Below are 24218 nucleotides of genomic sequence, written 5' to 3' on the forward strand. Positions count from 1 at the left end.
CAGATGAAGATTGAGTGAAGCAATTTGATGATTTATTTTGATGTTTAATAGTTCTCTGCAATTTTATCCGACTATCAGTTCATTAAATTCAAGTGACATCCAGTGATTTTACCAGTTTTGCATCATTTAAGATTAGAGTTTCCAGTATTTCCACTTTTTTATCACCTGTTAATCTGTCTTTTAGTTTTGCAGATCTGGATGTCCCTTTCGATATTTTATTATTATTATTATGCTATTATATTTCGATATTAACTGTTGAATCAGTTGATATTTCCTTTTAGTGAGTGTGAAAACTTTCAGCTACTTCTTTAAAGTTGGTGAATTCATCGCAAGTGGCAGTTTTTTTGACCAAAAATCTTGTTAAGAACGTGTTTAATACTATAATATTACATAACGATGGAGAATAACATGTGTTCCAGATTAAAAGACAGTGGAAATTTCATATTTTTGGCTCTCGTACTTCATGGAATTGGTATACTTATTCCATGGAATATGGTTATAAATTCTGGAAATGTAAATATTCTGCTTGTCCAATTAGGTATCTCAAACATACCTGTTGTTTAATCGTGTATCTACTCTCTCATTTCTGATTTAATTCTAGTTTTACATCAATTATAAATTAAATGTGGCTTCAAATGTGACTTCAGAAGCTCATCACATGACATGGATAAGACAGAACTTTTACAGTATCATTGGAACTTCTTCTCAAACACCAAACTTAATTGTCACGGCTTTGAATATTTATTTTCCGGCCAAGTAAGTATTTTCAAAACAAACAAACAGATGTTGATTTAGATTTCCAATTTGGAAATGACAAAAACTACAATTTTCATTATTTATCTTTTCATCAATTTGCTGCAATTTTGTATTTTAATTTACTTCAATTAGGGGTGGTTATAAAGGCTTAACTAAACGAATAACGGTTTCCATGATTATTATGATAATCTCTCTGCTCTTAAACATAACGTTTGCCTTGATTGATAATAAAGGTTGGCCTTTGACATGGTTTTTTCTACAATTGAGCATCTTCATCGTTCTCTATGTTGCCAACGGAGTTTATCAAAATTGTTTTTACGGAATTGCTGGTAGATTACCGATGAAATATTCCAATGCAGTTGTTATTGGTAGCAATGTTTGTGGAACCCTGGTATCGATCATGGCCATAGCTTCTCATGCCATTTCACCAAACCCACTGACTGAAGCCGTTCTTTACTTTTCAGTTGCTACCTTGATTGTTATCGCATGCTTCATAGTTTTATTCTTCCATGAATTAAGTGTAAGTTTTATTTATCTCGGCTTTTATTGCGGGAAAATTTGTCAAATCACTCAGACACGAGTGTTTGTTTATCCAAACACCTCTAATGGATATTATAATTTATTTTACAGGCTTTCTATTGTTATTATATGGAGAGAAGTGAAGTGACAGAATCTGCTTTACCCAAAGAAAACGAGGAAGTACCTTACCGGCAAATATTCTGGAAAATATCAGTCATGTGTTTTAATATATTCTTCGTATTTTGGGTGACCCTATTTGTTTTCCCCACGGTTACGGGTAACGTTGTTCCTAGAGATGGAGTGTTTACTAAAGATGATAAATGGTTCGGACAAATATTCAACTTCCTTATTTTCAATGTTAGTGCCATGATTGGAAATTTAGTTCCAGAATATCTTCCTTGGACCAATTTGCCGCCAAATAAAGTTTGGATTTATGTTGTTGCTCGGATCATTTTTATACCATTCTTTTTCACTTGTAATTATTTACCTACCCAACGGACATTACCGGTTGTTTTTGGGGACATTGCATTTGCAATAGGAATCTTCTTTTTCGGTTTTACTCACGGCCAAGGATCAAGTTGGGCAATGATGTATGCTCCAGGATTTGTTGAGCCAAAACACGCTGGTGTTGCTGGAATGATGGCAGCGTTCTTCTTGGTTATGGGCCTTTTTGCTGGAGTTCACACTGGATTTGCAGCTCCACTTATTGTTAAAACTAATGTTTTTTAAAAAAATTTTATCAATTTTCTTAATATGCTCAAGAGCTTTACTCATCTCCAAACAGATGAAAGAACATCTTAATCTTAACATTACTAAACAGATATTTGTTTAGTAGCCTTAAAATTATAAAAAGAAAGAGTTGTTAACAAATTTTTAATAGAGCAACTCAATGATAGTACAATTAATTTCTAATTCATCTGTTTAAATCTGATATTAACTAATCTCAACTTGGACTCTAAAAAGCAACACAATCCTTGACAAACTCGTTTCTTTTTCTACGATAAATTAAAACTTTAATCATGAAAATGATATGTACTTTTCTGTAACATAATAATATGAAGTAAAATAAAAAAAATAGGCAAAATAAGTTAATTACCGAGAAAAAATTATAATGTAAATTGATTCCATTCATTTTATCAATATAAATTGATCGCAAACAATCTGTATTTTTCATTTACCAGTCACAAACCTCTAAAAGCTCAATTATATTTTAACATCAATCGTGCATAATGGGTTACCCTAAAACAATCATCAGCTTAGCGATTATTTCAATAATCATTTCACAGGTAAAATTTGTTCGAACCGATATTTCTCTTCACTTACCTAAACCATTTACTCTTCCAACAGACACATTCACTCGTTCCAGACAATTATGGAAATGATTCAAATGACAGTGATGGGATCGTTCAGTATTTCAATGATTTACAAACCAACCACAGTTCAACCGAGCCAACAAAATTAATCAACAGCCACAATAAAAGCCAACCGAATCCAGATAATCACGGAAATGAAGATCATTCAAATCATAAAGCCAACCACCGAGTTACTCCTCATCAGCATCTCAAAAGTGTTGTTAACATTAACAATAACAATGTCAATAACTCGCCATCGAAACACCATGCACCAGCCAATATAAATCAACATTCATCAGGTAAATTGAACAGTTTTAAATCTAAAAACGACTAATTTAAATTATAACAACAAATTATTTTGATATTTACACTCGAATGTCTTTCAAAAATTAATATTTATAAGAACCCACCTTAAGACTCAAAAATGAAATTTTCATCTTCCATTAAGGATTAATAGAATCTAAAATAAATTTTAATCTGATAACAAGCGCAACTTCATCATGATGAATGATTAGAGTTGAACAGCCTATCAATTTAAATTAAGTCTCAAATTGGATTACGATGAATATTGCGATTTGATATGCTCGGTGAAAAAAGGTAAAAATATATGTTGAACCACAACTAACAGTTGAGTTTTAGTCTAGTAAGATGAAGCTTTTGGATGAGGAAATATTGTTAGATAAACAAATCAATCAATCATTTTTGGCGTCTATAAAATTGAACAATCAATTTAGCATCAATCTTTAATTAAGCTTGACTTTTCAATTCATTTTGTTCTGTTCTTTGTTCCTCAATAAACAAAAGCAAGCAAAAGGTGCAAATGTATCATTTTACCTTTTTTCAGAGAAGAGCGTAAATCAACTTGTTTTAACCTAAATCATATCTAATTTACCTATCTTTAATCAAATTATTTATGTAACTCATAATCAATTAAAGATTATCTGTTACTCACAATTTTATGAAAATATAATGAAACCATTGAATGTAAATACATGATCAGCCATTGATTTTATCTTCTTACAATAACATTGCTTTGTTTTGATAGGCTCTGGGCATAATTTTACCACGAATGAACAATTAATTAGCCAAATGTCTGGGAATCAGGATCCAAAAAAAGAGTCATTATCGCATAGCTTTAATCATGTCATCAGCGATTCACCTTACCAATTCGAGTATTATGATCCTGATTTACCTGGTGTTTATGACAAGAATGGTGAGTACTAACATCCAGTACTTAACATGATGGATTAGAAAATTATTAAAAGATTAAATTTAAAATGAATTTTCCTTTCTAGATAAACAGTGTACGTTTAATGATGATTATTGTCCATTTGGAAAGGCCAAGATTCATAAAATTCGCTGGGATAATCATTTGAAACATTTAACCAAAATCCATCATCGGTGTGAAAACTTGTTTCCTACTGGACCCTTTCGATTTCATGTTTGCTGCGAGACCTTCGAAATAATGATGATCTCCAATTTAATTGAGATGGCAGCCAAGCTTCTCGAAAAAGAATGTCCTACTTGTTTTGGCACTTATCGCAGGATCCTTTGTAATATGGCAACCACCATTGTGGCTGAGAAACTAACACAACCTTTGCCTGGACCAGATAGGATTAAAATGATTAGTCAAGAGTTGTATAAAAGTGACCAAAAGGCCCATGAAATGAACCCGTTAAATCAACATCACCACCACCCTGTTCATCGTACTCACCATCAAGAACATAAAAGATCCTTTCATGAAGATGGCTCCATGAAAGCCAATAAACGAATTAAAATTTGTATGGATTGTTGAGATGATTGAAGCTCAAAATAAACCAACCTGAAATTAATGAAGAATGAAATTAAATTACTAATGAGTTTCAAATAGTTGCAATTCATTGGTGGGCTTGGACTCATTTCTTTGTTGTGATAAAATGTTTGTGATGGAAATATGATTTTCCGTTCACATGTAATAATAGTTAGTTCTTTGTCTATTCAAATCAAATATCTGGTCATATGAGATGATATAATAACAATTTAAAGTAGATGACCTTTAAACAACTCGAGATTCACCCATGTGTTTGATAAACACTTTGGTAAGTTCAATGAAATAAAAGATGCATGCACAAGGAATGGTCCTGGTGCATGAAATGTACTGTAAATAAATTATATCATCACATTTTAGTTATGATGGATTATTATTCAATCAGTTGAAATTTCATTTTCAGGATTGGATCTTATGACCAACGATTATTAAATCATTTGTTATTCACACAATGCAAGGATTTAACAATGTTGAATACATAAACTTACTGTGTACTCAATAATCAAACACATAACAATACAATACATCATATCACACGTTAGCTTTCAGAGATAATTCCGTAAGAACGAAATGCTTTCACATCTAGATTAGCACCACAAACAAATTTTTGACCTTTTACATAGTTTCCTGGTTATTATTGTTGGATTAAAGATATGATTCAATTTAATCAATCGAAATACCCACAGCATTGAATAATCTCGTTAGATTGTCAGTTAATTCACCAATATAAAAACCTGCGGAATATTGTATGATCATAGTTATATAATTTTCATCCATCAAACAGTATTAAACAATTTACAATTAAAATGATCCGAACAACTTGTTTCATCGCTCTTTTTGCTTTGGCCGCTGCTGCCAGTCTATCCTATGAAAATGAATGGGAATCATTCAAGGTAAGTTGTCTAACCTGCAAAACTGCTAATGAATCGTTAATCGTTAATTTTACATTTTGACTCTAATAGGCCAAACACAACAAAGTTTATGCTGGAGAAAGTGAAGAAGCTTGGAGAAAATCAGTTTTCTTGAACAACTTGAAAAAAATCAAAGCCCACAATGAAAGAGCTGACAATGGCGAACATACTTACCGATTGGGAGTCAATAAGTTTGCTGATTTGGTAAGTTCATTATTCAGTAAGTTATCCAATAAATAGATGGTTAATATGTTTTTTTGATGTTATACATCACTGAATAGACCTTTGAGGAATTCAAAGCAGCTTATCTTGGTTTCAAAAAGAGTAATCGCTCTGCTCCTCTTATCCACAATGTAAACAAAACTGTTCGAGTTCCAGCCTCAGTTGATTGGCGAACCAAAGGAATTGTTGCCGAAGTTAAAGATCAAGCTTCTTGCGGTTCTTGCTGGGCCTTTTCAGCCATAGCTTCCCTTGAATCAGCAAATGCCCAAAAAACTGGAAAATTAGTTGAGCTTTCCGAGGAAAATTTGATTGAATGCTCTTGGAATTACGGTAATCAAGGATGTAATGGTGGTCTTATGGACGATGCATTCAATTATATTAAAGCTAACAAAGGTATTGATACCGAAAAATCTTATCCATACACTTCTGGTTCAGGAGATGACAGTGGAAGATGCAAATACTCAGCTTCCAACAAAGGTGCTTCACTCTCATCATACGTCGATATCCCGCAAGGTAATGAAAATGCCCTTCTTTCAGCCGTTGCTGAACGAGTTGTTTCAGTTGCCATTGATGCTGAGGAAGATTTGCAGTTATACCAGTAAGTAATTTTCATTCACAAATTTATATCTGTAATAGATCGAAGGATTAATTAACTGGTAATTTCTCATTTTGAATCTAGATCTGGTGTTTTAAAATCAACCGAATGTTCAGCTTCTGCTCTTAACCACGGTGTAACCGCTGTAGGCTATGGTGTCGATAATGGTACTCCTTACTGGTTGATCAAGAACAGTTGGGGAGCTGATTTTGGTGAAAAGGGTTACTTCCGATTGTACCGAGGTAGCAACATGTGTGGTGTTGCTGAATCAGCTTCATATCCAATTGTCTAAAGGATGACATAAAATTAATTGGGATCAACAACATCGATGAAAACATTTGAAAGTTGCCAATAAAAATAATCATTTACTTACAATGTTACTTGTTAGACTCACAAGAATATCAATAAAATCGTAATACTTTTGATCCACTCGAAAAATTTTCTTAATTGCTTTCGGTCCGTGCTTCCTATCTACTCGAGATTGTTTCAATTTTATCATTGATAAACCCAAACAAACAAATAGTTCACCAAAAAAGATATGACTGACAATTATTGATAGATGATTTTGAAAACAAAAACTTCACAATGGAATTGTATCTTTCAAAATCAAACAAATAGTTGAAATATTTATGATTGAGGGTTAGCTTGACAAAATAAATCAAATCAGTAATTGATAATCAAAACAAGAATTGAAATGATAAATTGTATTTGTTTTAACATTGAAAAAACGGGAAAAAAGTTATTGTCAGTTGATTCCATCTGGTGGTTGTTCAATTAGACATCTTGTTTGTTTACTTCAATCGATGTATCGTACGTTTTATAGATCGATACATCGAACTATTTTGCGATCATCAGGAGCATCATCTGAAAGACTCTTTCATTCATACTGATGGGATGGGTCCTAAAGACCAGTTGAAGTTAAAATTAATAACAGTGATAAAATAAAGTAATATAATATCTTTTAATTTAAGTGAACAAAATTTAAAACAGTTCAATTTATCAGCCAAAAGCCAAAAAAGAAATTATAAATTAATTCAAAATGATGAGTTCCAATTCAATGTTTTTATTTGTTAACTTGAAAAAAAATCAACGAGAAAATCTCATGAGTCAAAGCATGTATGTTATATCACCTCGACGAAAGAAGCATCCAGAGTTAACACCAGTGCCACCAAGAGATCAACGTGATGGATTACGTGGTGATACTTTCACATCTTTTAGTACAAGTCGAAGCAGAGACTCTATAAATTGTAAATTAAATGATTCTGGCTGTAATGAGGTGAAATTGAGTGGACCAAAGAGAGCTGTCAGTATGACTCGGCTTGATCAATTGGCTAAACCAAGGCAACGATATCTAGAGGAATCTCTTAGATTAAGAAGTCTGGGTAAATAAATCTTTCATTTTCTTTTCAAAAATTTTGCTTAAATTGATTCACAATTTTGCAGTCAATAGTTTGTTTATTTCTTTCTTATTAGCTGTTTATTAGGGCAATTTCAGTCTGTACTCTTTATATGTTTGTTTGCCTTATGAAAGTAACAACCTTCTTATAATGAGATTGCATCCAACGCAGTGAATCAATTACTAATGGCTAAATTTCTGATTAACATCTGATAAACTTTCATTAACAGATTGTAATGCTTTTAAAATTTGATTAACTTATTTTCTTCTTTTCATCTTAATGGATCTTAGCATCTTCTCGGATTGGACCTTTGTCTCCCACTCGACCCACATCATCTATGTCTGGTCTATCAGAACAATCGACTACTTCGTCTCTAGTTGTAAGGAGACCGAAGACTAGTCGTAAACCTAGACCATTCAGTATAGCTGGCAGTGTTCCAGATAACCGTAAATCTAATTATGATGGACAGGTTAACTACAGAACGCCTATTATAAATAGGGAAATGACCAGCTCATTGATAGTAACATCAACCACCGCAACAACACCACCAGGATTATCAGCATCAACAGCTTCTTTATCAAGTGTTCAACAGCGGCCAAACCGTGCACGTAGTGTAGGATCTAAATTTCGTGCTCCATTTGATGGAATGGATAACAATAATAAAAATAATGATAATCTAGTTAAACCAGCACCTCCGCGAAAACCAGCACACGTTAAGGCTGCTGCTGCTGCGCGGCGTAATAATAATGCTAATAGAGCTCCTTTACAACCACAACAAAGTGGTAATTTAGGAGAGAGAGAATCGCCGGATGCCAATAATAGGAATTATAGTGAATTATCTGAAAAAAGTTGTCCGAATATAACAATAGAAGACAACTCTGTAAACAAGGAAAAAACCAGTAAAATTAACAACATGAAATCATCTGAAGAGGAATCAGAGGTTACTACAGAAAGTGAGACAAGTTTGAATCAAGTTAACAGCATGAGCAGCAATTGCTCTTCCAATAAAAAGGAGATAAGTGAAGAGGAGTATAAAAAGATTTTGGCCGAGAAGAGACGTTTGGCTCGTGAACAAGCTGAAAGAGAAGCTGAAATGGAAAGAAAACGATTGGAAGAAGTTCGCAGGATTGAAGCTGAAAGACAACGAGCTGAAGAGGAAAAGATGAGAGCCGAAGAGGAAGAGCAACTTAGATTAGCTGAAGAGCACAGAAAAATGCAGGAGGAAAAATTACGTCAAGCCATGGAGGAGCAAAGAAGAAGAGAAGAAGAGGAAAGAAAACGCCGGGATGAGGAATTACGTTTAAAACAAGAAAGAGAAGAGCAAGAAGCCAAGGCTAAAGAGGAAGCTGAAAAAGCAAGACTTGAACTGGAAGAAAGGTTAAGAAAAGATGAAGAGGAAAGGATTCTGCGTAAAAAGGTACTGATCAACAAACTACCTCAACTAATCAAGTGTTAATTTATCTTTTATCCACCTTTTGATTCCCTAATTCTTCCGTCTTTCCCTCCTCACAAAGAGTAAAGAAGTCTTCTTTACTCTTTGCTCCTCACCTTATCATTTTGATGATCGTCATCAATTTTTTTGGTTGTATGGCTAGTTTATGATTACCTGGTTGTTACCGGTTATCATAAATATTGCCATTGATGAGGATCCACTTATTGTCACTTTTCAACTTGTTCAGTTATACATTATTTCCATCAGTGCAACCTGAACCTGTTGAGTTGAAATTCTTCCCATCTAGCTTGATCAGTTTCAATACAGTTTACAATCATTTCCTTTGGTTTATTAATGGGTTAAACTGGTAGATGATTCAACGAAATTATGTACTAATTTAATGTCGAGATGACCCAATAGCGTTTGTTTTTGTTTTCGTTTCAAAGTTACCATTGCTATATTTATACATTTTAATACTATTTATACAAATAGCAATGTAATACATTTTACCAATCTATTTGTATTTATATTTTATCCGTAACTATTTTCATTCCTATCATCATCATCTTGATTTTATAACTGTTAGGTTGAACTGATAGAGAAATGCTTTTGCAAATCTTAATAATAATATTGAGTTATCTATTTTAGAAAGATAAATTAAGTAAAATAGAGTAAAATTTATGATTGATTTGTTTGGTATTACCTTTGATATCATCAGTTAACTTTTTGGTCAGCATATTTAATTCAACTTTAATAACAAACCTTGTTTTCCCCCTTTCACCCACCTTGATTCCTCCGATTCCAGCCTCCATGAGTATGATGAATACAGCTTAATATCGAAGGCATCATCATCATCATCATCATTTTTTCCATCTTGTTTTTTTCCTCTCATCATCATTACATTTTCACTATTTTCTCTAACCTCTTTCAATTAACTGGTTCGCCAATCTTTATACCTGTGTTTAGTATGTGTGAGTGTTTTAGTTTTTGTTTATTTTCATTTTGACATTTACCTGACGTTAAGGTGAAAGCGATTGAAAAAAAAGATGATGATTATACTGAAAAAAGTGGATGACTTAATACAATGTTGATCTCAATTTCCATCGTCAACCTTCATCATGATCATCTCATCTTGATTGATTTCTTGAGCTGAAAACCATTGTTAACTTTATTTTGCATTATTTTTATTTACCTTGTTCCCCTTTAGCAGGTAAAAAATAGATCTTCAAAATCTGTTTATTTACTAATTCAATGTTTACCATATTGCCATTGATAACCATTAACATTTGATCACTTAATTTCACATCTCACCTCAAGATAATCTGACCATTGACCTAACAATCTTAACCAACTGTTGACCCTCAATCTTACCCATCTATTAATTAATCATTATAAATCTGGTCCAGCCTTTTCTGATTTATCTTTTCAATAGAAACCTACTTAAATAATAGAAAGTCTACTTAAACAGGTCAATGTTCGTAAAAAAAGTAGACTAATCAATACCTGATTAGGTCATAATCAACTTGCCTAAAAATCGTTATTTCTAGTTGTCTTTATTGAACGAAACTTCACTCCAAACTATTGAAATTTAATTTTCTCCGTTATTTTCATTTTATCGTAATATTACTCAACTATTCAAATGGATTAACCTGATTACCTTTTTTTTGCACTCACCTTTGAATACTCTTTTGTTGCTATTTATTGGGTGTTACATGAATTCGCCTTTAATTATTAGCCCAAGCTTTGCTTCCATTTATGTTGATTATAATTGAACCTCCAATACACAAAATCATCCGATTTGGTTGTAAATTTTTTGCAACCATTTTTTTCCATTTTAATAATGATCATAATTCAACTGGATTTTGATTGTGAAAAGCTTTTTACAAGTTGATTCAATTCAACTATTGTAACCTGCTATATTTAATGTTAGTTGATTACCTCTTGTTAACCTTACCAAATGATACTTATTTTTCATCCACTAACAACTTTATCATGACCATGATCATCTTTTATTATATCCCTTAAGGTAACCTGCGATATAAATCACCTTCGTTATTTACAACTAACGATCTAAACATTGAAATCGTTATTGCCGATAATGTTACTTTTGTTGATTCAGTAAACAATTTACAAACTACACCTTGAATAAGCTTCAGAAGCTGTTTTCGAGTCAACCTGTTAAACCAAATTTTCAATTGAAACCTTTTAATTTTAATTTCGATCTTATTTCCATGTTTCGTCCAACAATCAACTGATTGCCATTTTATTTGCTATTTTTCTTAATTCACTTGATTCGCTTTCATTTTCAGGTTTACCTAATTTTCAATTCTCAATAGTCAAAATGCTCATTCCGTTGACCCATTTACATGATTATGTTTACCCAAATAATTTAATTAAATACAATTAACACATTACAAAAAGTATTCTTTTCTGTATTGTGTTAAATTTATTTGATAACGATCTTACAATTTAACTTGATATTCTTGATTGTTGTTGTTTAACATTCAACTGTAATATCAGCCGTTATATTTGGTCAAAAAATGTTTGAAAATTGAAATTGTTTTGTTTTCTTGCCATTTTTAACCCTGAAGGGATAATTTCTTGAGCAAAGCAAAGCAAAATTTCATTTTCACTTATCATTCCCAATCTTTATCACTATCATTCCATTTCAGAAAAAAAATCTCTTTTTATTTCATTCCAATTCTGATTAACAGTCGATATATTTTACTACCAAGTCAATTTATATAAATAAATCTTCAATAGTAGTCTTCCTTTTCATCATTACCCTATTAACACCATGTAAATGGTTTCTCAACTTTTATTTTGTTTCTCATTTTTACTTGTTTTTAATACGATTTTCATGATGAGAGAAAAGCAAAACACATAAAATAATATTATTTAGTTGCTTCATTAACCATCATCATCTTTTAATTCCCATTCTGATTGTATTCCAAATTGAATACATTATAATGATGAGCTCCTGAATCGTGTTTTTTACCTCTGAATATAACTTTTATAGCTGACCAGAACAAGTAGTTTTCAGCTTTCAATGTAAAGATAAAATGTGACGATAATAATGAGGATAAAGATGGTGATGATTATGATGATAATAATAGTGAAGATGAGTGGTGAGGATGTGGATGAAGATTTGCTGATGAAACAGCGCAAAACAAAACAGTTTCAGTTGAATGGAGTTAAGGTTAATTTTACAGTTTGAGAAACAAATTTACGTAATTAAGCGTAATTTTTTATTGCATGTTAAAACGTTTTCTTTGGCACGTTCACTATTGAAACTAAATCAGCAAAATACATTCAATTTATCTCGAGAATTAACTTTAAATAATCTTCTTTTCAGCCTTTTTCTGTCCACAATCAGAGTTGAATGCAAGTGCTTTTTAAATTGTAAAAAGGTGACTATTCATTGAATAGACAGAAAATTGTAATAATCAAAAGTGAATTATCAAGGTTGATTGTTACCTTGATTATCATGGAATCGTGTACATTTTTTGCCTCATTGAAGATCAATTTCACCAATTGTCTTGAACATAATTGTTACCTCTATTATTCAAATCTTTATTTTCATGGTGATGATAATGATTAGTGTTGCTTACATTTTTTCATTTGTTTGTTTCTCTTCGTATACATGGAGAGCGATTTAATAAATCATGATTTGTCAGGTAAAAGGAGCACTTTAATAATGATTATTCACTCTTTGACCACCATTGAAATGATTGCTTAAATTGAATTACCGTTTTTATTTTTACCTGTTTTGTTTTCCTTGGTTTTCAGTCACAACTGTTTATCTTGTTGATGTTGTTGTATGAAATTGTCTAGAAACAGTTTCATCTTTTGCATCAATGAATGAAAGTTTCCGGGTAAAACAGTAATTCTGGGCATTCATCCAACAATTGAATATTTATGTGTATGAATAATAATTTACTGAAAGTTGAATATTGATGGTGAATGGTAGGATAATCACATCTTGATCCTTCATCATGATCTTCTTGAACACTTCATATCAAAGAATCATGATCTGAATTTTGAAGGTATCACATTTACACGTCTGATCTACTTACTTTGTATGCCTGTCAATAAAGACTCGGTGGGTTACCGCAATAATAATCTTGCTTACCTTGTTTAGCATTAATTGAAATCACGAATAATCAAACATTTTTACTTTACAATTTAATAAATGTCTTTAGTCAATGAGTGAGTGTATTTTGTGCATAAGCAAATGATTGAGATAGCACTTTCAGACTGGTAATGTTTGTTGACAAGTTATCTAGGTAGGTGTTTGGTTGGTTTATGATTACCATTCTGATTACCTGGATAAATTGGCACAATTTGATCTTAATGAGAGTAACATTGAACTGATAAGACGAAGCAACATTTTCTTGTGTTGATAAAAAATTATGTTTACCAGATGATGTGTTTCCAAATTCCCAATATCTACTGAATTCATCATTGCTATTATTATTTGAGTATTAATCATCTTTTCCTTTTCTTTTGTTTACAGAGAGTTGAAGCAATAATGAGTCGAACTCGCAAAGCTCAAGGAAATAAGGCCAATTTTCCCAATTCTGATGGATCTCGAACACCGGATTCAAATGATGCAAGCCCTGTCCGAAGTATTGATGAATCAAACGGAGTAACTTTCAACAACAATCAAGGAATTTACTTGGAACTCCTTTGAAGAGGGAAATCAACAATCAAATTGGATTCCGACACTGGCAAGACGGTTGCCATCAAGACTGACAATGACAGTTAATTTTTTAAATCGTTCTGGATGCGACAATAATTTAAATCTTCTCTTCTTTCCTTCTTTCCATCTTCTTGCTCTTTACCTTTTACCTCTTTTATCTTTATCTTTTTTTTGAAAACCTTTTCTTTCTCTCATCTCATCTCAAAATTGTGCTGTTTTAATCACAAATCCAAATTTTAATTCGCCATTCATTCAACTTCATTCAATTATTGTTGAATGATCCGTTTTTTGGCCATAGACCCTGTTTTAAATGGACTTTAAGACTGTTCAATTTTAACCAAAAGGATCTTCCTTCCTACTGTTTTCATTTTTAACCTCTTAATACTATTCAAGAGACTGTTTCAATTTTAAGTCTTCAGTTTTTTTAATTTGTCAGCTTTTCATTAGAAGATTCTTCTTTATTTCCTATTTTCCCTCTTTTTCAATTTCTCTTTAATCCTGTATATCATCCATTTTTCTTCTAGTAGTGATGTACATTCACTCTTTTGGCCTAGCCAAGTCAAATCTCTTAGTTGCCAATTTTACCAATAGAGATGAGCAAAGACCGATTCAAGCAAGTTGAAAGGAACAGAAATCAGATGAGAACTCAAAGGCCTTTAGAAACAACCAATCATAGGATGTTAAAGGTTTTGTTTCATCTAAACTAACAAAATGGATAAATATAAATGTAATCAAAACATATAAAACACTTGTGGATATAAGAAAAAAATGAATAAAGTTACCATGAGTGAATGGTTAAAGATTTAAATTTATTATCAATCCATTTATTTCAAAATATCTAATCAAAAAGTCCGAAGCCCATGTCATCGTCTTCTTCCTCTTCTTCTTTTTCTTCTTTCTTTTCTTCCTTCTTTTCTTCAGCTTTTCCGGCTGCTGGTGCTGCGGCTCCACCGGCTGCTGCGGGTGCTGCTGAACCAACTCCAGAACCAATGTTGGTCACCAACTTTTTAAGGTCCACACTTTCTAATGCTTTTCCGAATAATGTTGGCCAATAGGGCTCTACGTCGATTTTGGCTGCTTTTAAGATTGTTGAGATTTTCTCACTTGTAACAGCAATATCGTCATCTGCCAAGAGGAGAGCGGCATAAGAACAGGCTAATTCACTGACCATTTTGAATTATTGTTGATAAGGTTTACACTAGGATTTACAAAATTAACTAATAATTTAAACACAATCACAATTACAAGTTAAACAACTTGAACAGTTAATGCGATAACAAGAAAACGAAGTTAATCAACTTAATTACAGTTTAATGTAAGACCAACGCTGGAGATAATGTTGCGGAGAAAAGGAAACGGATATTTAGTTTTTTTACAGTTTGATGCAGAGCCATCTATTAGACGATTATACTACCGGGTTCTTTTAAATTTCTTGTTTGTTTCTACCAATAAGACGCAATGTTTGCATCATCCCTCGGTTACTGAAAATCAAGTGAGTTGTTTTGTTTTCATTTCAAATCATTCTCACTTGTGTTTTACTAGATTCTGAGTGTTTATTTACTTTGTGAATTTTAGTCATTTTTTAAATTTAAAATGGCTTAGAAGTTGGACAGTAGATCATGATGAAATTTAATTTAATTTTCTTAATTTTATGTGCTTTGATTGGATTCTCTAAAAGCTCTGATGGAATTGCTGATTGCAGCTCAAGTAAACAAGCTTCTTTAAGAAAGTTGATGAACCAGGCTGATTGTTACATTGTATCAACATTGGATGGTAAAGTAACTGCTTTGGATATTAATGATAATGGTAGAGTATTATGGTCTCATTCAACTGATGATGATGGTCTCCTTCAGTCCACAATTGGTGATTTTCAATTTATAAGTGATGCAATATATTTTAAACTGGTTCCTGCTTTGGATGGAAGTCTATACAAACTGAATCAGCAATACAATATCATTGAACCAGTACCATTGAATGTAGATATTTTATTGAAGAGCTCGTTCAAATTAGGAGATGATTTATTAATTAACGGTGGTAAAGAGGTTAAGACTTTCGCCTTTGATCTATTCTCTGGTGATTTAATTTATTCCTGTGGCCTTGCTGATTGTACTAAAAGTCGTCGTGGACCTCAAGATGATGATAGTAACTTAACAATAGTTTTAATTCGTCAGTTAAGACAGAAGGTGAAAGCTGTTGATCCTAGAAGCGGTGTTGAACAATGGAAATTTAGTGTTGGTGAAAATAATGCTCAACTATTAAGTAAACATGATGACTGTCATGTATTTGATAGCATTGATCAATCAAATGAGCGACAAGATGAAAAGCTATCCATTAGTATCTCTGATGGTTTAATCAAATTATTAACAAGAAAAGATAATCGTTTGCTATGGACTCAGCAATTAGAATCGCCTATTGTTGGCATGTGGTTATATTCTAATGGAAAGCTGGACAATGTTGATCTTTTCAGATACGACATAACCTCTACAGATTCCCTCTCGCAACAGCCAATACTTTACATTGGAAGCCATAAAAATCAATTCTATATTCAGCATTCAAATGCAATAAAAGAAAGATACCGAGAAATCGGCAAATCATTCTATTCTTCTTATAAGCATCCATTTAGTCAATACCAACAATGGATACCCCAAATAGAATGGTATCCGCATCAGGACGATAATGAAAACAGTCTACAAATTATTCCTAGCTCTTCTAGAGCTTTGAGTATCCCTACAAAAGGGCAATTCATTTTATTGAGACCAGATGAATCTAAAACTCAGTGTTACCCGCCATCATCTGAGGAAAAGCCTTTTGTGAACTTATCATCGGAAGATTACTTTAATGGTACCCGATCACCTGCTGATACAATTGACCAAATAATTATCATATCTTTATGGCATTGGTGGAAGGAAGTTTTAATCATAAGTGTTTTCTTTGCTGTCGTGCTCAACATTGTCGTCTCTTACATTCGTCGTCATGTTGTCAAGAATGTATTCCAAGAACTACCCAATTCAGCAGAAGATGTTTGCTATCCCACAAATAGATCTCCTAGATCTTCAGAAAGTACCGAAGAAAGATCGACTTCCATCAGTCCATCAACACCTACATTGCCTTTACAAAATACCTTGTTACAACAATCACCTCCAATTCCTCCACTTAGACCTAATTCACTACCTAATGGGAATGTGCCACTTGATAACGCAAACTATACTTCACGATATATAACCGACTTTGAGCCTATTTGTTGTCTTGGCAAAGGCGGCTTTGGTGTTGTATTTCAAGCTAGAAACAGAATCGATGATTGTCATTATGCAGTCAAAAGAATCAATTTACCATTTCAACAAACAGCACGTGACAAAGTTATGAGAGAAGTTCGAGCACTTGCTTGTCTTGAACATCATGGAATTGTTCGTTATTACAATTCATGGCTAGAAGTTCCACCTGAAGGTTGGCAAGAAGAAGCAGACAGTAATTTAACAAATGACAAAAGCTCATTTTGGGGAAGTGAACCTAACTCAACCTCTCTCAAATCAGACTCTCCAGTATCACCATCATCGACATCTGTGAAATGGCCTGAGTTCAAGAAACAGACAGATAATTTTGATATCAGTGATAATAGTAATGGTGATGACTCTTATGTTGTATTTCAGCAGAGTGGTACGTCACATCAGAATGGCGAGAGTAATAATCTGTCTGAAGCAAATCAGAAGCCAATAGATGAAACATCAAATGACGAAGAAAATAAACTGAATTTTGTATCAAAACAATCAAGACGTGCTTATCTCTACATTCAGATGCAACTATGCCAAAAAGAGACTCTCCGTGAATGGTTAAAGACTCATAAAAATCGTGACAAATGCCTAGTTTTAGAGTACTTCGTACAGATTGTAGAAGCTGTTGAATACGTTCACTCGAAAAAACTTATGCACAGAGATTTGAAGGTAAATTTTATTGTCTAATCAACTTACATATGTGTTCATTATTATCTGTTTTACAAGTTGTTAGTTGCTTTGAAAAACAGATTAAACTACTGTCTCAATGATTCAATTTTCAGTTGATGTTTTGCTACTTGTCAGCATTATTTCAATCTTTACACAATTTATCATGATTGACTAATCAGCACTTATTTATATTTGTCTTTATTTATTTTCAATCATAGCCTTCAAACATTTTCTTTGCCATGGATGGGTGTGTTAAAATAGGTGACTTTGGCTTAGTCACCGCAATAGCATCTGATTTCTTTGGTACTCAAGGAGGAGATACACCATCAAGTGAGATACCTAATCAAAAGAGTCATAAAGGTCGTCATACTGATCAAGTTGGAACGAAACTTTATATGAGCCCAGAACAGGTAAATAAATTTACAACTCATAGTTTCTATGTGATTGAGATTTAATGATTTATTTGTTTTTTTCAACTGACAGATTGCAGGAGCCAGCTACTCAAACAAAGTCGATATTTACTCTCTTGGTGTTATTTTCTTCGAAATGTTAATGCCATTTGACACTGAAATGGAGAGGATAAAAATTTTGTCAAATATAAAAGAAGGTTTATTTCCCACCAAATTCCAAAATAATCATTCAAAAGAGGTAAGTTGGAAATTTAACTCTTTTAAACAAATTTTAACATGATTTATACTTTTTAATAATCTTTCACAGTGTCAACTCATCTGTAAACTTTTATCCTGTGATCCTGATGAGAGACCTCTTGCTACTGAGATTCTGGATAACCCAGTTTTTAATGATGCCAATGAGCTTATAATTGAGAGGATTCCACGAAAACGGACACTATCTTCATCTAAACCATATTGAATTTGTGAATCTGCCTTGCTCTCTGTTCTCAATTGGCGATTCACAGCTTAACTGCCTTAAATTCATGCCAATCATCAAATTTATTTACAAGCTATCATCTTTCTGTTGACCTTTTTTTAGTGGATGCAGAATTGTTTTACTTAACAGACTTTCATTGTCAACTCTCACAAGTATCAATCTCATCTCTCACGACATTCCAGAGGTGATAGTTTCAAGAATTTTCAAAATGATTGTTGTATCAAATCAAGTTTCTATAAAGACTTTGTAATTATGTAAACTGTAACAATATAATTTACCATTAATTGTTAATTCTTAGTTTCTTCAACTGTTTTATTTGATAAGCATTTTTTGACATTCAAATCTTTTTTACTGGTCAGTTTTTTCCACTAATTTTTTAATAACTTTTTCGCCGAATTGTCCACGACCCAAATCTAACATATTCACTATTCATCACCATCATATCTTTGAAAAGCGGCGAACAATTTGGTGGATTTGGGTGATGGGAAATCTTCTGAAAAAATTGATAGAGAAAGTGATGGAAAAAGATGATCCCCTTTATTGAAATAATATTAAATATCAAGTTTGTAGGCATATATTAGAAAAAGATACAGATTGACACTTTCTTGGAATTACATATCACGTTGAGATTCTATTGTGCGTAGAAAGGTTTAATTAATTTGGCAATCGTGTTCAATTGAATATTAGTTGTACCTTCATAAATGCATCCTATTTTACAATCTCGATAATATTTTTCAATTGGATAATCCTTGGTGAAACCAACACCACCCATCCATTCAATGCATTTGCTTGTTGTTGCTGTAGCAACTTCAGAAGCATAATATTTAGCAATGGCACCTTCTAAGACGACATCAGCACCAGCTTCACGAGCCCGAGCAGCGTCATACACCAATAGTCTGGCCGCACGTAATTGTGATGCTACAACAGAGATTTGATGTTGCATTCCTTGAAATTCAAAGATAGGTTGACCAAATTGTTTTCTTTCCAATGAATACTTGACAGCGTAATCAAAACACCCTTGAGCTAAGCCAATCATTTGAGCTCCAATTCCGATTCTGCCTTCATTCAAAATACCGATTGCATATTTATAACCGTGACCAATTTGACCAACAACATTTTCTTTAGGAACTTTGACATCTTCGAATGATAACGAACAAGTTGATGAAGCTCTGATACCCAATTTGTTTTCAGGTTTACCAATAGTGAAACCAGGCATTCCTCTTTCAAGGATAAAACAAGATATGCCTTTGTAACCTTTGCTTGGATCAACATTTGCAAAAACCAGAAATACTTCGGCTTCTCCGGCATTAGTAATCCAACATTTACCACCATTGATCACAAAGTGATCTCCTTTATCTTCGGCTCTAGTTTTCAGGGCAAATGCGTCAGAACCTGATTCTGGTTCTGAGAGAGCAAATGAGGCTATCTAAAAGAGACGAAATATTATTTGATAAGTTAAAATGAAAAAGAGACGACTAGATCTATCGAAACTTACCGTATCTTTACATAATCTGGGTAAATATTTTTGTTTTTGTTCCTCAGAAGCATATTTCTTGAACGTAGATATGCACAAAGTATTCTGGACGTCCATGATTATACTAACCGAGGGATCAAATTTAGCTAACTCTTCCACAGCCAAAATAGTAGCTAAGAAACTTGCACCAGTGCCTCCATATTTTTGGTCAACATCAACTCCCATTAACTGGAAAATAATAAACGGTCACTATCTCTAAATTAATTCAATAATACAACACTTACTCCATTTTTGAACAAAGCATCAATAACTTCTTTATCCAGCTTGGCAACTTCATCCATTCTTTGTGTCCTAGGAGCAACAATGTCTTGGCACATTTTATTTATCATTGATTGAATTGATGCTTCGTCTTCAGTGATAGCTATAGACACTGGATGGTTGAATTGATTTGTTGCCATAGTTCGTTTAGTAGGTCCAACAAGTAGTTGACGGAGACTAGCAGTCTGGAATATAAGTAAACAAAAATAAGATCGAGATGTCATGATGACCACTTGTTACATACCTTCGAGTTTAATTGTCTGAAAGTGTTTAAAAAAGCCATTTTGGATTCACGGAAATCGAATTAAATAATTAGATGACAATTTAAAATGTAAAATGACCAAAAACAAGAACAAATTCAATAAGTTAGGCTTGATGCAGAACTTCTCTGTTGAAACTTTTCTTGCTGTTCCTTCACTATCAATAGCCAGTTTTGGCAAGCCAGCTGACTAAAGCAAGACTTGTTAATAACAAGTTGTCATTATTCGTATAGTGATATTTCCCTTTAACTAAATCAGCCAAAATCAAGGATAGAAAATTGTACGAAATATTTGCTAAAATAAATTAAAAATCTTCCGATAGTTACAAATTTTTGTCGATATTATTTTTAAAGATGGTTTTGTCAATTTTTCTCATTCTCACGATTAAAAAAGTTGCTACAATCTTCTTAGCACTTACGCATTCGACCAATACTAAATTTTGAAGTGGATAAACGGATTCATTATGCATACATCTTGGTGCAAATATTTGTTGATAATCAATAACTAAAATTGGTGTTTGTTTTGTATTGCGTAATTGTGATTAATCGAAAGTTAGAAACAATTAAATTTCAGGTGAAATACAACTACAATAGATTAATCAATAACAATCCTGGAAACACCATGTGAATCCAGACAATTGTGATACATGTGTCTAATGTTTTCATTTCAGTTTTGATGATTTTCAAAAGATGACAGTTTATGTGTAATTGTTAACACTCAATCAATCTTGAGAGAATCAGATAATTTCGTTCAAGTAGTTTATCTCACTCATGATTATCAATGAATCGTGGTAAATATACAAAGAATTTTATTGCAATCAACAATCTACACGTAGTTTCTTTGCGTAGTAACATCCATTGGAAAAACAGTTTAACAAAGATCAGATCCTGATTATGCCAGTTAATGGTATCAAAAGTAAATTCATGAAATTTTCTTCCCGTTAATATGAATCTTGGTACGATCATCCAATTTACAACTATTGTGAATAAGTTGCCTTGAGTAGTTTAGCAATAGTGTTCAACTGAATATTTGTTGTTCCTTCGTAAATGCAGCCTATTTTACAATCTCGATAATATTTTTCAACTGGATAATCCTTGGTGAAACCAACACCTCCCATCCATTCAACACACTTACTAGTTGTTGCTGTTGCAACTTCAGAAGCATAATATTTAGCCATAGCACCAGCTTGAACAACATCAACACCAGCATCACGCATTCGAGCAGCAGAGTAGACAAGTAAACGAGCAGCTTCAATTTGTGTGGCTATACTGGCAATTTGATGCTGCATACCTTGGAAATCAAAAATTGCTTGACCGAATTGTTTTCTTTCAAGTGCATATTTAACAGCATGATCAAAACATCCTTGTGCTAGTCCGGTCATTTGAGCTCCAATTCCAATTCTTCCTTCGTTCAAGACACCAATTGCATATTTATAACCATGGCCAATCTGTCCGAGTACATTTTCTTTAGGAACTTTAACATCTTCGAATGAAACTGTGCATGTTGATGATGCTCTTATACCTAACTTGTCCTCAGGTTTGGCAACAGTTAATCCAGGCATACCCTTTTCCATAATGAAACAAGTTATTCCTTTGTATCCTTTGCTTGGATCGACATTAGCGAAGACGAGGAATATACCGGCTTCTCGTGAATTTGAAATCCAACATTTACTTCCATTGATTACGAAATGATCTCCTTTATCCATTGCTCGGGTTTTCAGGGCGAATGCATCAGAGCCTGATTCGACTTCTGAGAGACAAAACGAAGCTATCTGTCAAATAATAAAAAATCTTATTAATGCCTCACCAAAAATGAGTCGTGCCATTCGCAAAAAATTACTCACCGTATCTTTACATAACCTAGGCAAATATTTTTCTCGATGCTCCTCAGAAGCGAATTTGTTGAAGGTCGACATGCACACAGTGCTGTGTACATCCATTAATATACTAACCGAGGGATCAAATTTAGCTAACTCTTCAACAGCCAACACAGTAGCTAAAAAACTTGCCCCTGTACCTCCATACTTTGGATCTGTATCGATTCCCATTAACTAAAGTGGATAATTAAGTATTCGAATTAATATTATGAAACTATAAAAATTATCAATATATTATCTTACCCCATTTTGAAATAAAGCATCGATCACTTCTTTATCCATAGTTGAAGTTGAATCCATTTTTTTCACTCTTGGACTGATCACATTTTGACACATTTTAGTAATCATTTCTCGAATTGCTGCTTCATCCTCAGAAACTAAAATTGAGGCTGGAGTTCCTTTAGAGACAACTTGTGTGGATAATTGTCTACCACAATTGAATTTTCTCTTCAAAGCTCCATTGAAAAACTTGCTGAGAACAGCAGCCTAAAGTTGATTTCAACAAGTAAAATATGATAAAAAACTTTAACGTGGTGACTATTAAACAAAATCTGTCAACTAACCTTTGAATTTAAACTTCTTACACTATTAAATAAAACCATTGATAAAAATTTACGTGTATTAATTAACAAAATAACAAAAAAGGTAACGAAAAAATAGTTTTGAGTAAAAAACTAAAAACTAAAAAGCAACAGATTTTGTGTTTATCTTTTTCCCAGCCAGCCTATGGAAGTCAGCCGATTTCATTTAGCACTGACTAAGCCGGAGTTGCTTGTTTACGGTTTCATTGAATCATTTCATCTGTTATTATCTAATATCTTTATGTTATTATTAGATAACCATCAGATTATTCATCTTTGGAAATATCTTTGGCTACTTCTATTTAGACCAAAGATGGGTCTAAGCCAATCGTTATTTCAAAGCCATTTCTCAAGTGTTACACTGATCGGCATATCAATGTTAATTTCGGAGCCATTCTTCACCAACAATTTGTTCATCGCTTGGTAATTGAATCTTCTAACAATGATTTTCACTAAAATCCGTGCTTAAGATACAGTATTTAAATCCAACAATGAAAGCTGCTGATGTATCTACATGACTGTTTGAAGGAAAGCTGTTGGTGTTACTGTAGCGACCAAGTTCATCATACGGAGAGAGAAAGTGAAAGTTTAAAAAATGAAAGATGATCAAAGGAGTGAAAGTGAAAGGAAAGAGTGAAAGGTCAAGTGCTTGTTGATGGTTAATTCGTGTGATGTTGATGGTCATCTTTTCAATCTTTTTAGTTAGGTCATGAAGTCTCTCGAATAAGTAAATAACTTGACCAGTGCGGAAGTAAATGTTAACTGAAACGAATGATGTTAATCTTACTTGACTCTCTTTCTTCCCTTTCCCTCTCAACCAATTTGCTCATTTTTATATTGTCCTGTTTTATAATATAATTAAGTTGATATGTATGTATTAATACAAGTTAAACAATCAACTTAAATCGGCTTTGCTCTCGCTTATTATTATGTTAACTTTGTTTCAATTTTATTTTACAAAAAAGGCCAAAAAAGCCTTACATCCAATGTCCAACTCATCACAAGACTTTCTCATTATCCCGATTGACCTTAATCATTCTTGATTAACCGTCAATATAATCTTTATCCCAACACCAATCCAATCGATCTTTTAATAAATCAAATTTTCCCTGATTCAATATCATTGTCGATTAAACAAAAAGCCTACAAATTGACTTTCAATCAAGATGCTTAAAAAATTGAGACAATCT

At 32.9% G+C, this 24218-nt stretch overlaps 8 protein-coding genes and 1 long non-coding RNA gene across 9 annotated transcripts; 5 read left to right on the plus strand and 4 right to left on the minus strand.

Moving 5' to 3' along the window:
- Nucleotides 1–3: 3 nt before the first annotated feature.
- On the plus strand, nt 4–2304 carry LOC107368036 (equilibrative nucleoside transporter 3). Its single transcript, XM_015935817.3, has 4 exons — nt 4–513; nt 602–756; nt 889–1276; nt 1387–2304. Exons 1-4 carry the CDS (start codon nt 397–399, stop codon nt 2002–2004), a joined length of 1278 nt encoding a protein of 425 aa, XP_015791303.1. The 5' UTR covers nt 4–396; the 3' UTR covers nt 2005–2304.
- On the minus strand, nt 2010–4449 carry LOC112539494 (uncharacterized). Its single transcript, XR_003083354.2, has 3 exons — nt 4342–4449; nt 3038–4228; nt 2010–2957 (listed from the first exon to the last, which is right to left on the minus strand). It is a non-coding gene; the product is annotated as an uncharacterized LOC112539494 (long non-coding RNA).
- On the plus strand, nt 2430–4454 carry LOC107368002 (uncharacterized). The gene is made up of 4 exons (XM_015935777.3): nt 2430–2561; nt 2623–2926; nt 3673–3840; nt 3923–4454. The coding sequence occupies exons 1-4, from the start codon at nt 2505–2507 to the stop codon at nt 4420–4422; spliced, it is 1029 nt and encodes a 342-aa protein (XP_015791263.2). The 5' UTR covers nt 2430–2504; the 3' UTR covers nt 4423–4454.
- A 744-nt stretch (nt 4455–5198) lies between these two features.
- Nucleotides 5199–6600, plus strand: LOC107368042 (cathepsin L-like peptidase). Its single transcript, XM_015935823.3, has 4 exons — nt 5199–5327; nt 5397–5549; nt 5627–6165; nt 6247–6600. Exons 1-4 carry the CDS (start codon nt 5241–5243, stop codon nt 6452–6454), a joined length of 987 nt encoding a protein of 328 aa, XP_015791309.2. The 5' UTR covers nt 5199–5240; the 3' UTR covers nt 6455–6600.
- Nucleotides 6601–7050: 450 nt separating this feature from the next.
- Nucleotides 7051–14501, plus strand: LOC107368033 (uncharacterized). The gene is made up of 3 exons (XM_015935814.3): nt 7051–7544; nt 7850–8976; nt 13508–14501. Exons 1-3 carry the CDS (start codon nt 7202–7204, stop codon nt 13682–13684), a joined length of 1647 nt encoding a protein of 548 aa, XP_015791300.2. The 5' UTR covers nt 7051–7201; the 3' UTR covers nt 13685–14501.
- On the minus strand, nt 14482–15387 carry RpLP1 (Ribosomal protein LP1). Its single transcript, XM_015935847.3, has one exon. It carries the CDS (start codon nt 14862–14864, stop codon nt 14532–14534), a length of 333 nt encoding a protein of 110 aa, XP_015791333.1. The 5' UTR covers nt 14865–15387; the 3' UTR covers nt 14482–14531.
- Nucleotides 15230–18810, plus strand: PEK (pancreatic eIF-2alpha kinase). Its single transcript, XM_015935800.3, has 4 exons — nt 15230–17631; nt 17850–18041; nt 18115–18279; nt 18349–18810. The coding sequence occupies exons 1-4, from the start codon at nt 15313–15315 to the stop codon at nt 18499–18501; spliced, it is 2829 nt and encodes a 942-aa protein (XP_015791286.1). The 5' UTR covers nt 15230–15312; the 3' UTR covers nt 18502–18810.
- Nucleotides 18811–19034: 224 nt separating this feature from the next.
- LOC107368037 (short/branched chain specific acyl-CoA dehydrogenase, mitochondrial) lies at nt 19035–20691 on the minus strand. Its single transcript, XM_015935818.3, has 4 exons — nt 20556–20691; nt 20278–20496; nt 20015–20221; nt 19035–19945 (listed from the first exon to the last, which is right to left on the minus strand). Exons 1-4 carry the CDS (start codon nt 20592–20594, stop codon nt 19151–19153), a joined length of 1260 nt encoding a protein of 419 aa, XP_015791304.2. The 5' UTR covers nt 20595–20691; the 3' UTR covers nt 19035–19150.
- Nucleotides 20692–21361: 670 nt separating this feature from the next.
- On the minus strand, nt 21362–23130 carry LOC107368035 (short/branched chain specific acyl-CoA dehydrogenase, mitochondrial). Its single transcript, XM_015935816.2, has 4 exons — nt 23011–23130; nt 22691–22933; nt 22415–22621; nt 21362–22342 (listed from the first exon to the last, which is right to left on the minus strand). The coding sequence occupies exons 1-4, from the start codon at nt 23047–23049 to the stop codon at nt 21548–21550; spliced, it is 1284 nt and encodes a 427-aa protein (XP_015791302.2). The 5' UTR covers nt 23050–23130; the 3' UTR covers nt 21362–21547.
- Between the last annotated feature and the right edge of the window lie 1088 nt (nt 23131–24218).

Source organism: Tetranychus urticae, chromosome 2 (assembly GCF_039701765.1).
Source record: "Tetranychus urticae isolate SD_2017Ah chromosome 2, NJAU_TeUrti_SD_1.0, whole genome shotgun sequence".
NCBI lineage: Eukaryota > Metazoa > Arthropoda > Arachnida > Trombidiformes > Tetranychidae > Tetranychus > Tetranychus urticae.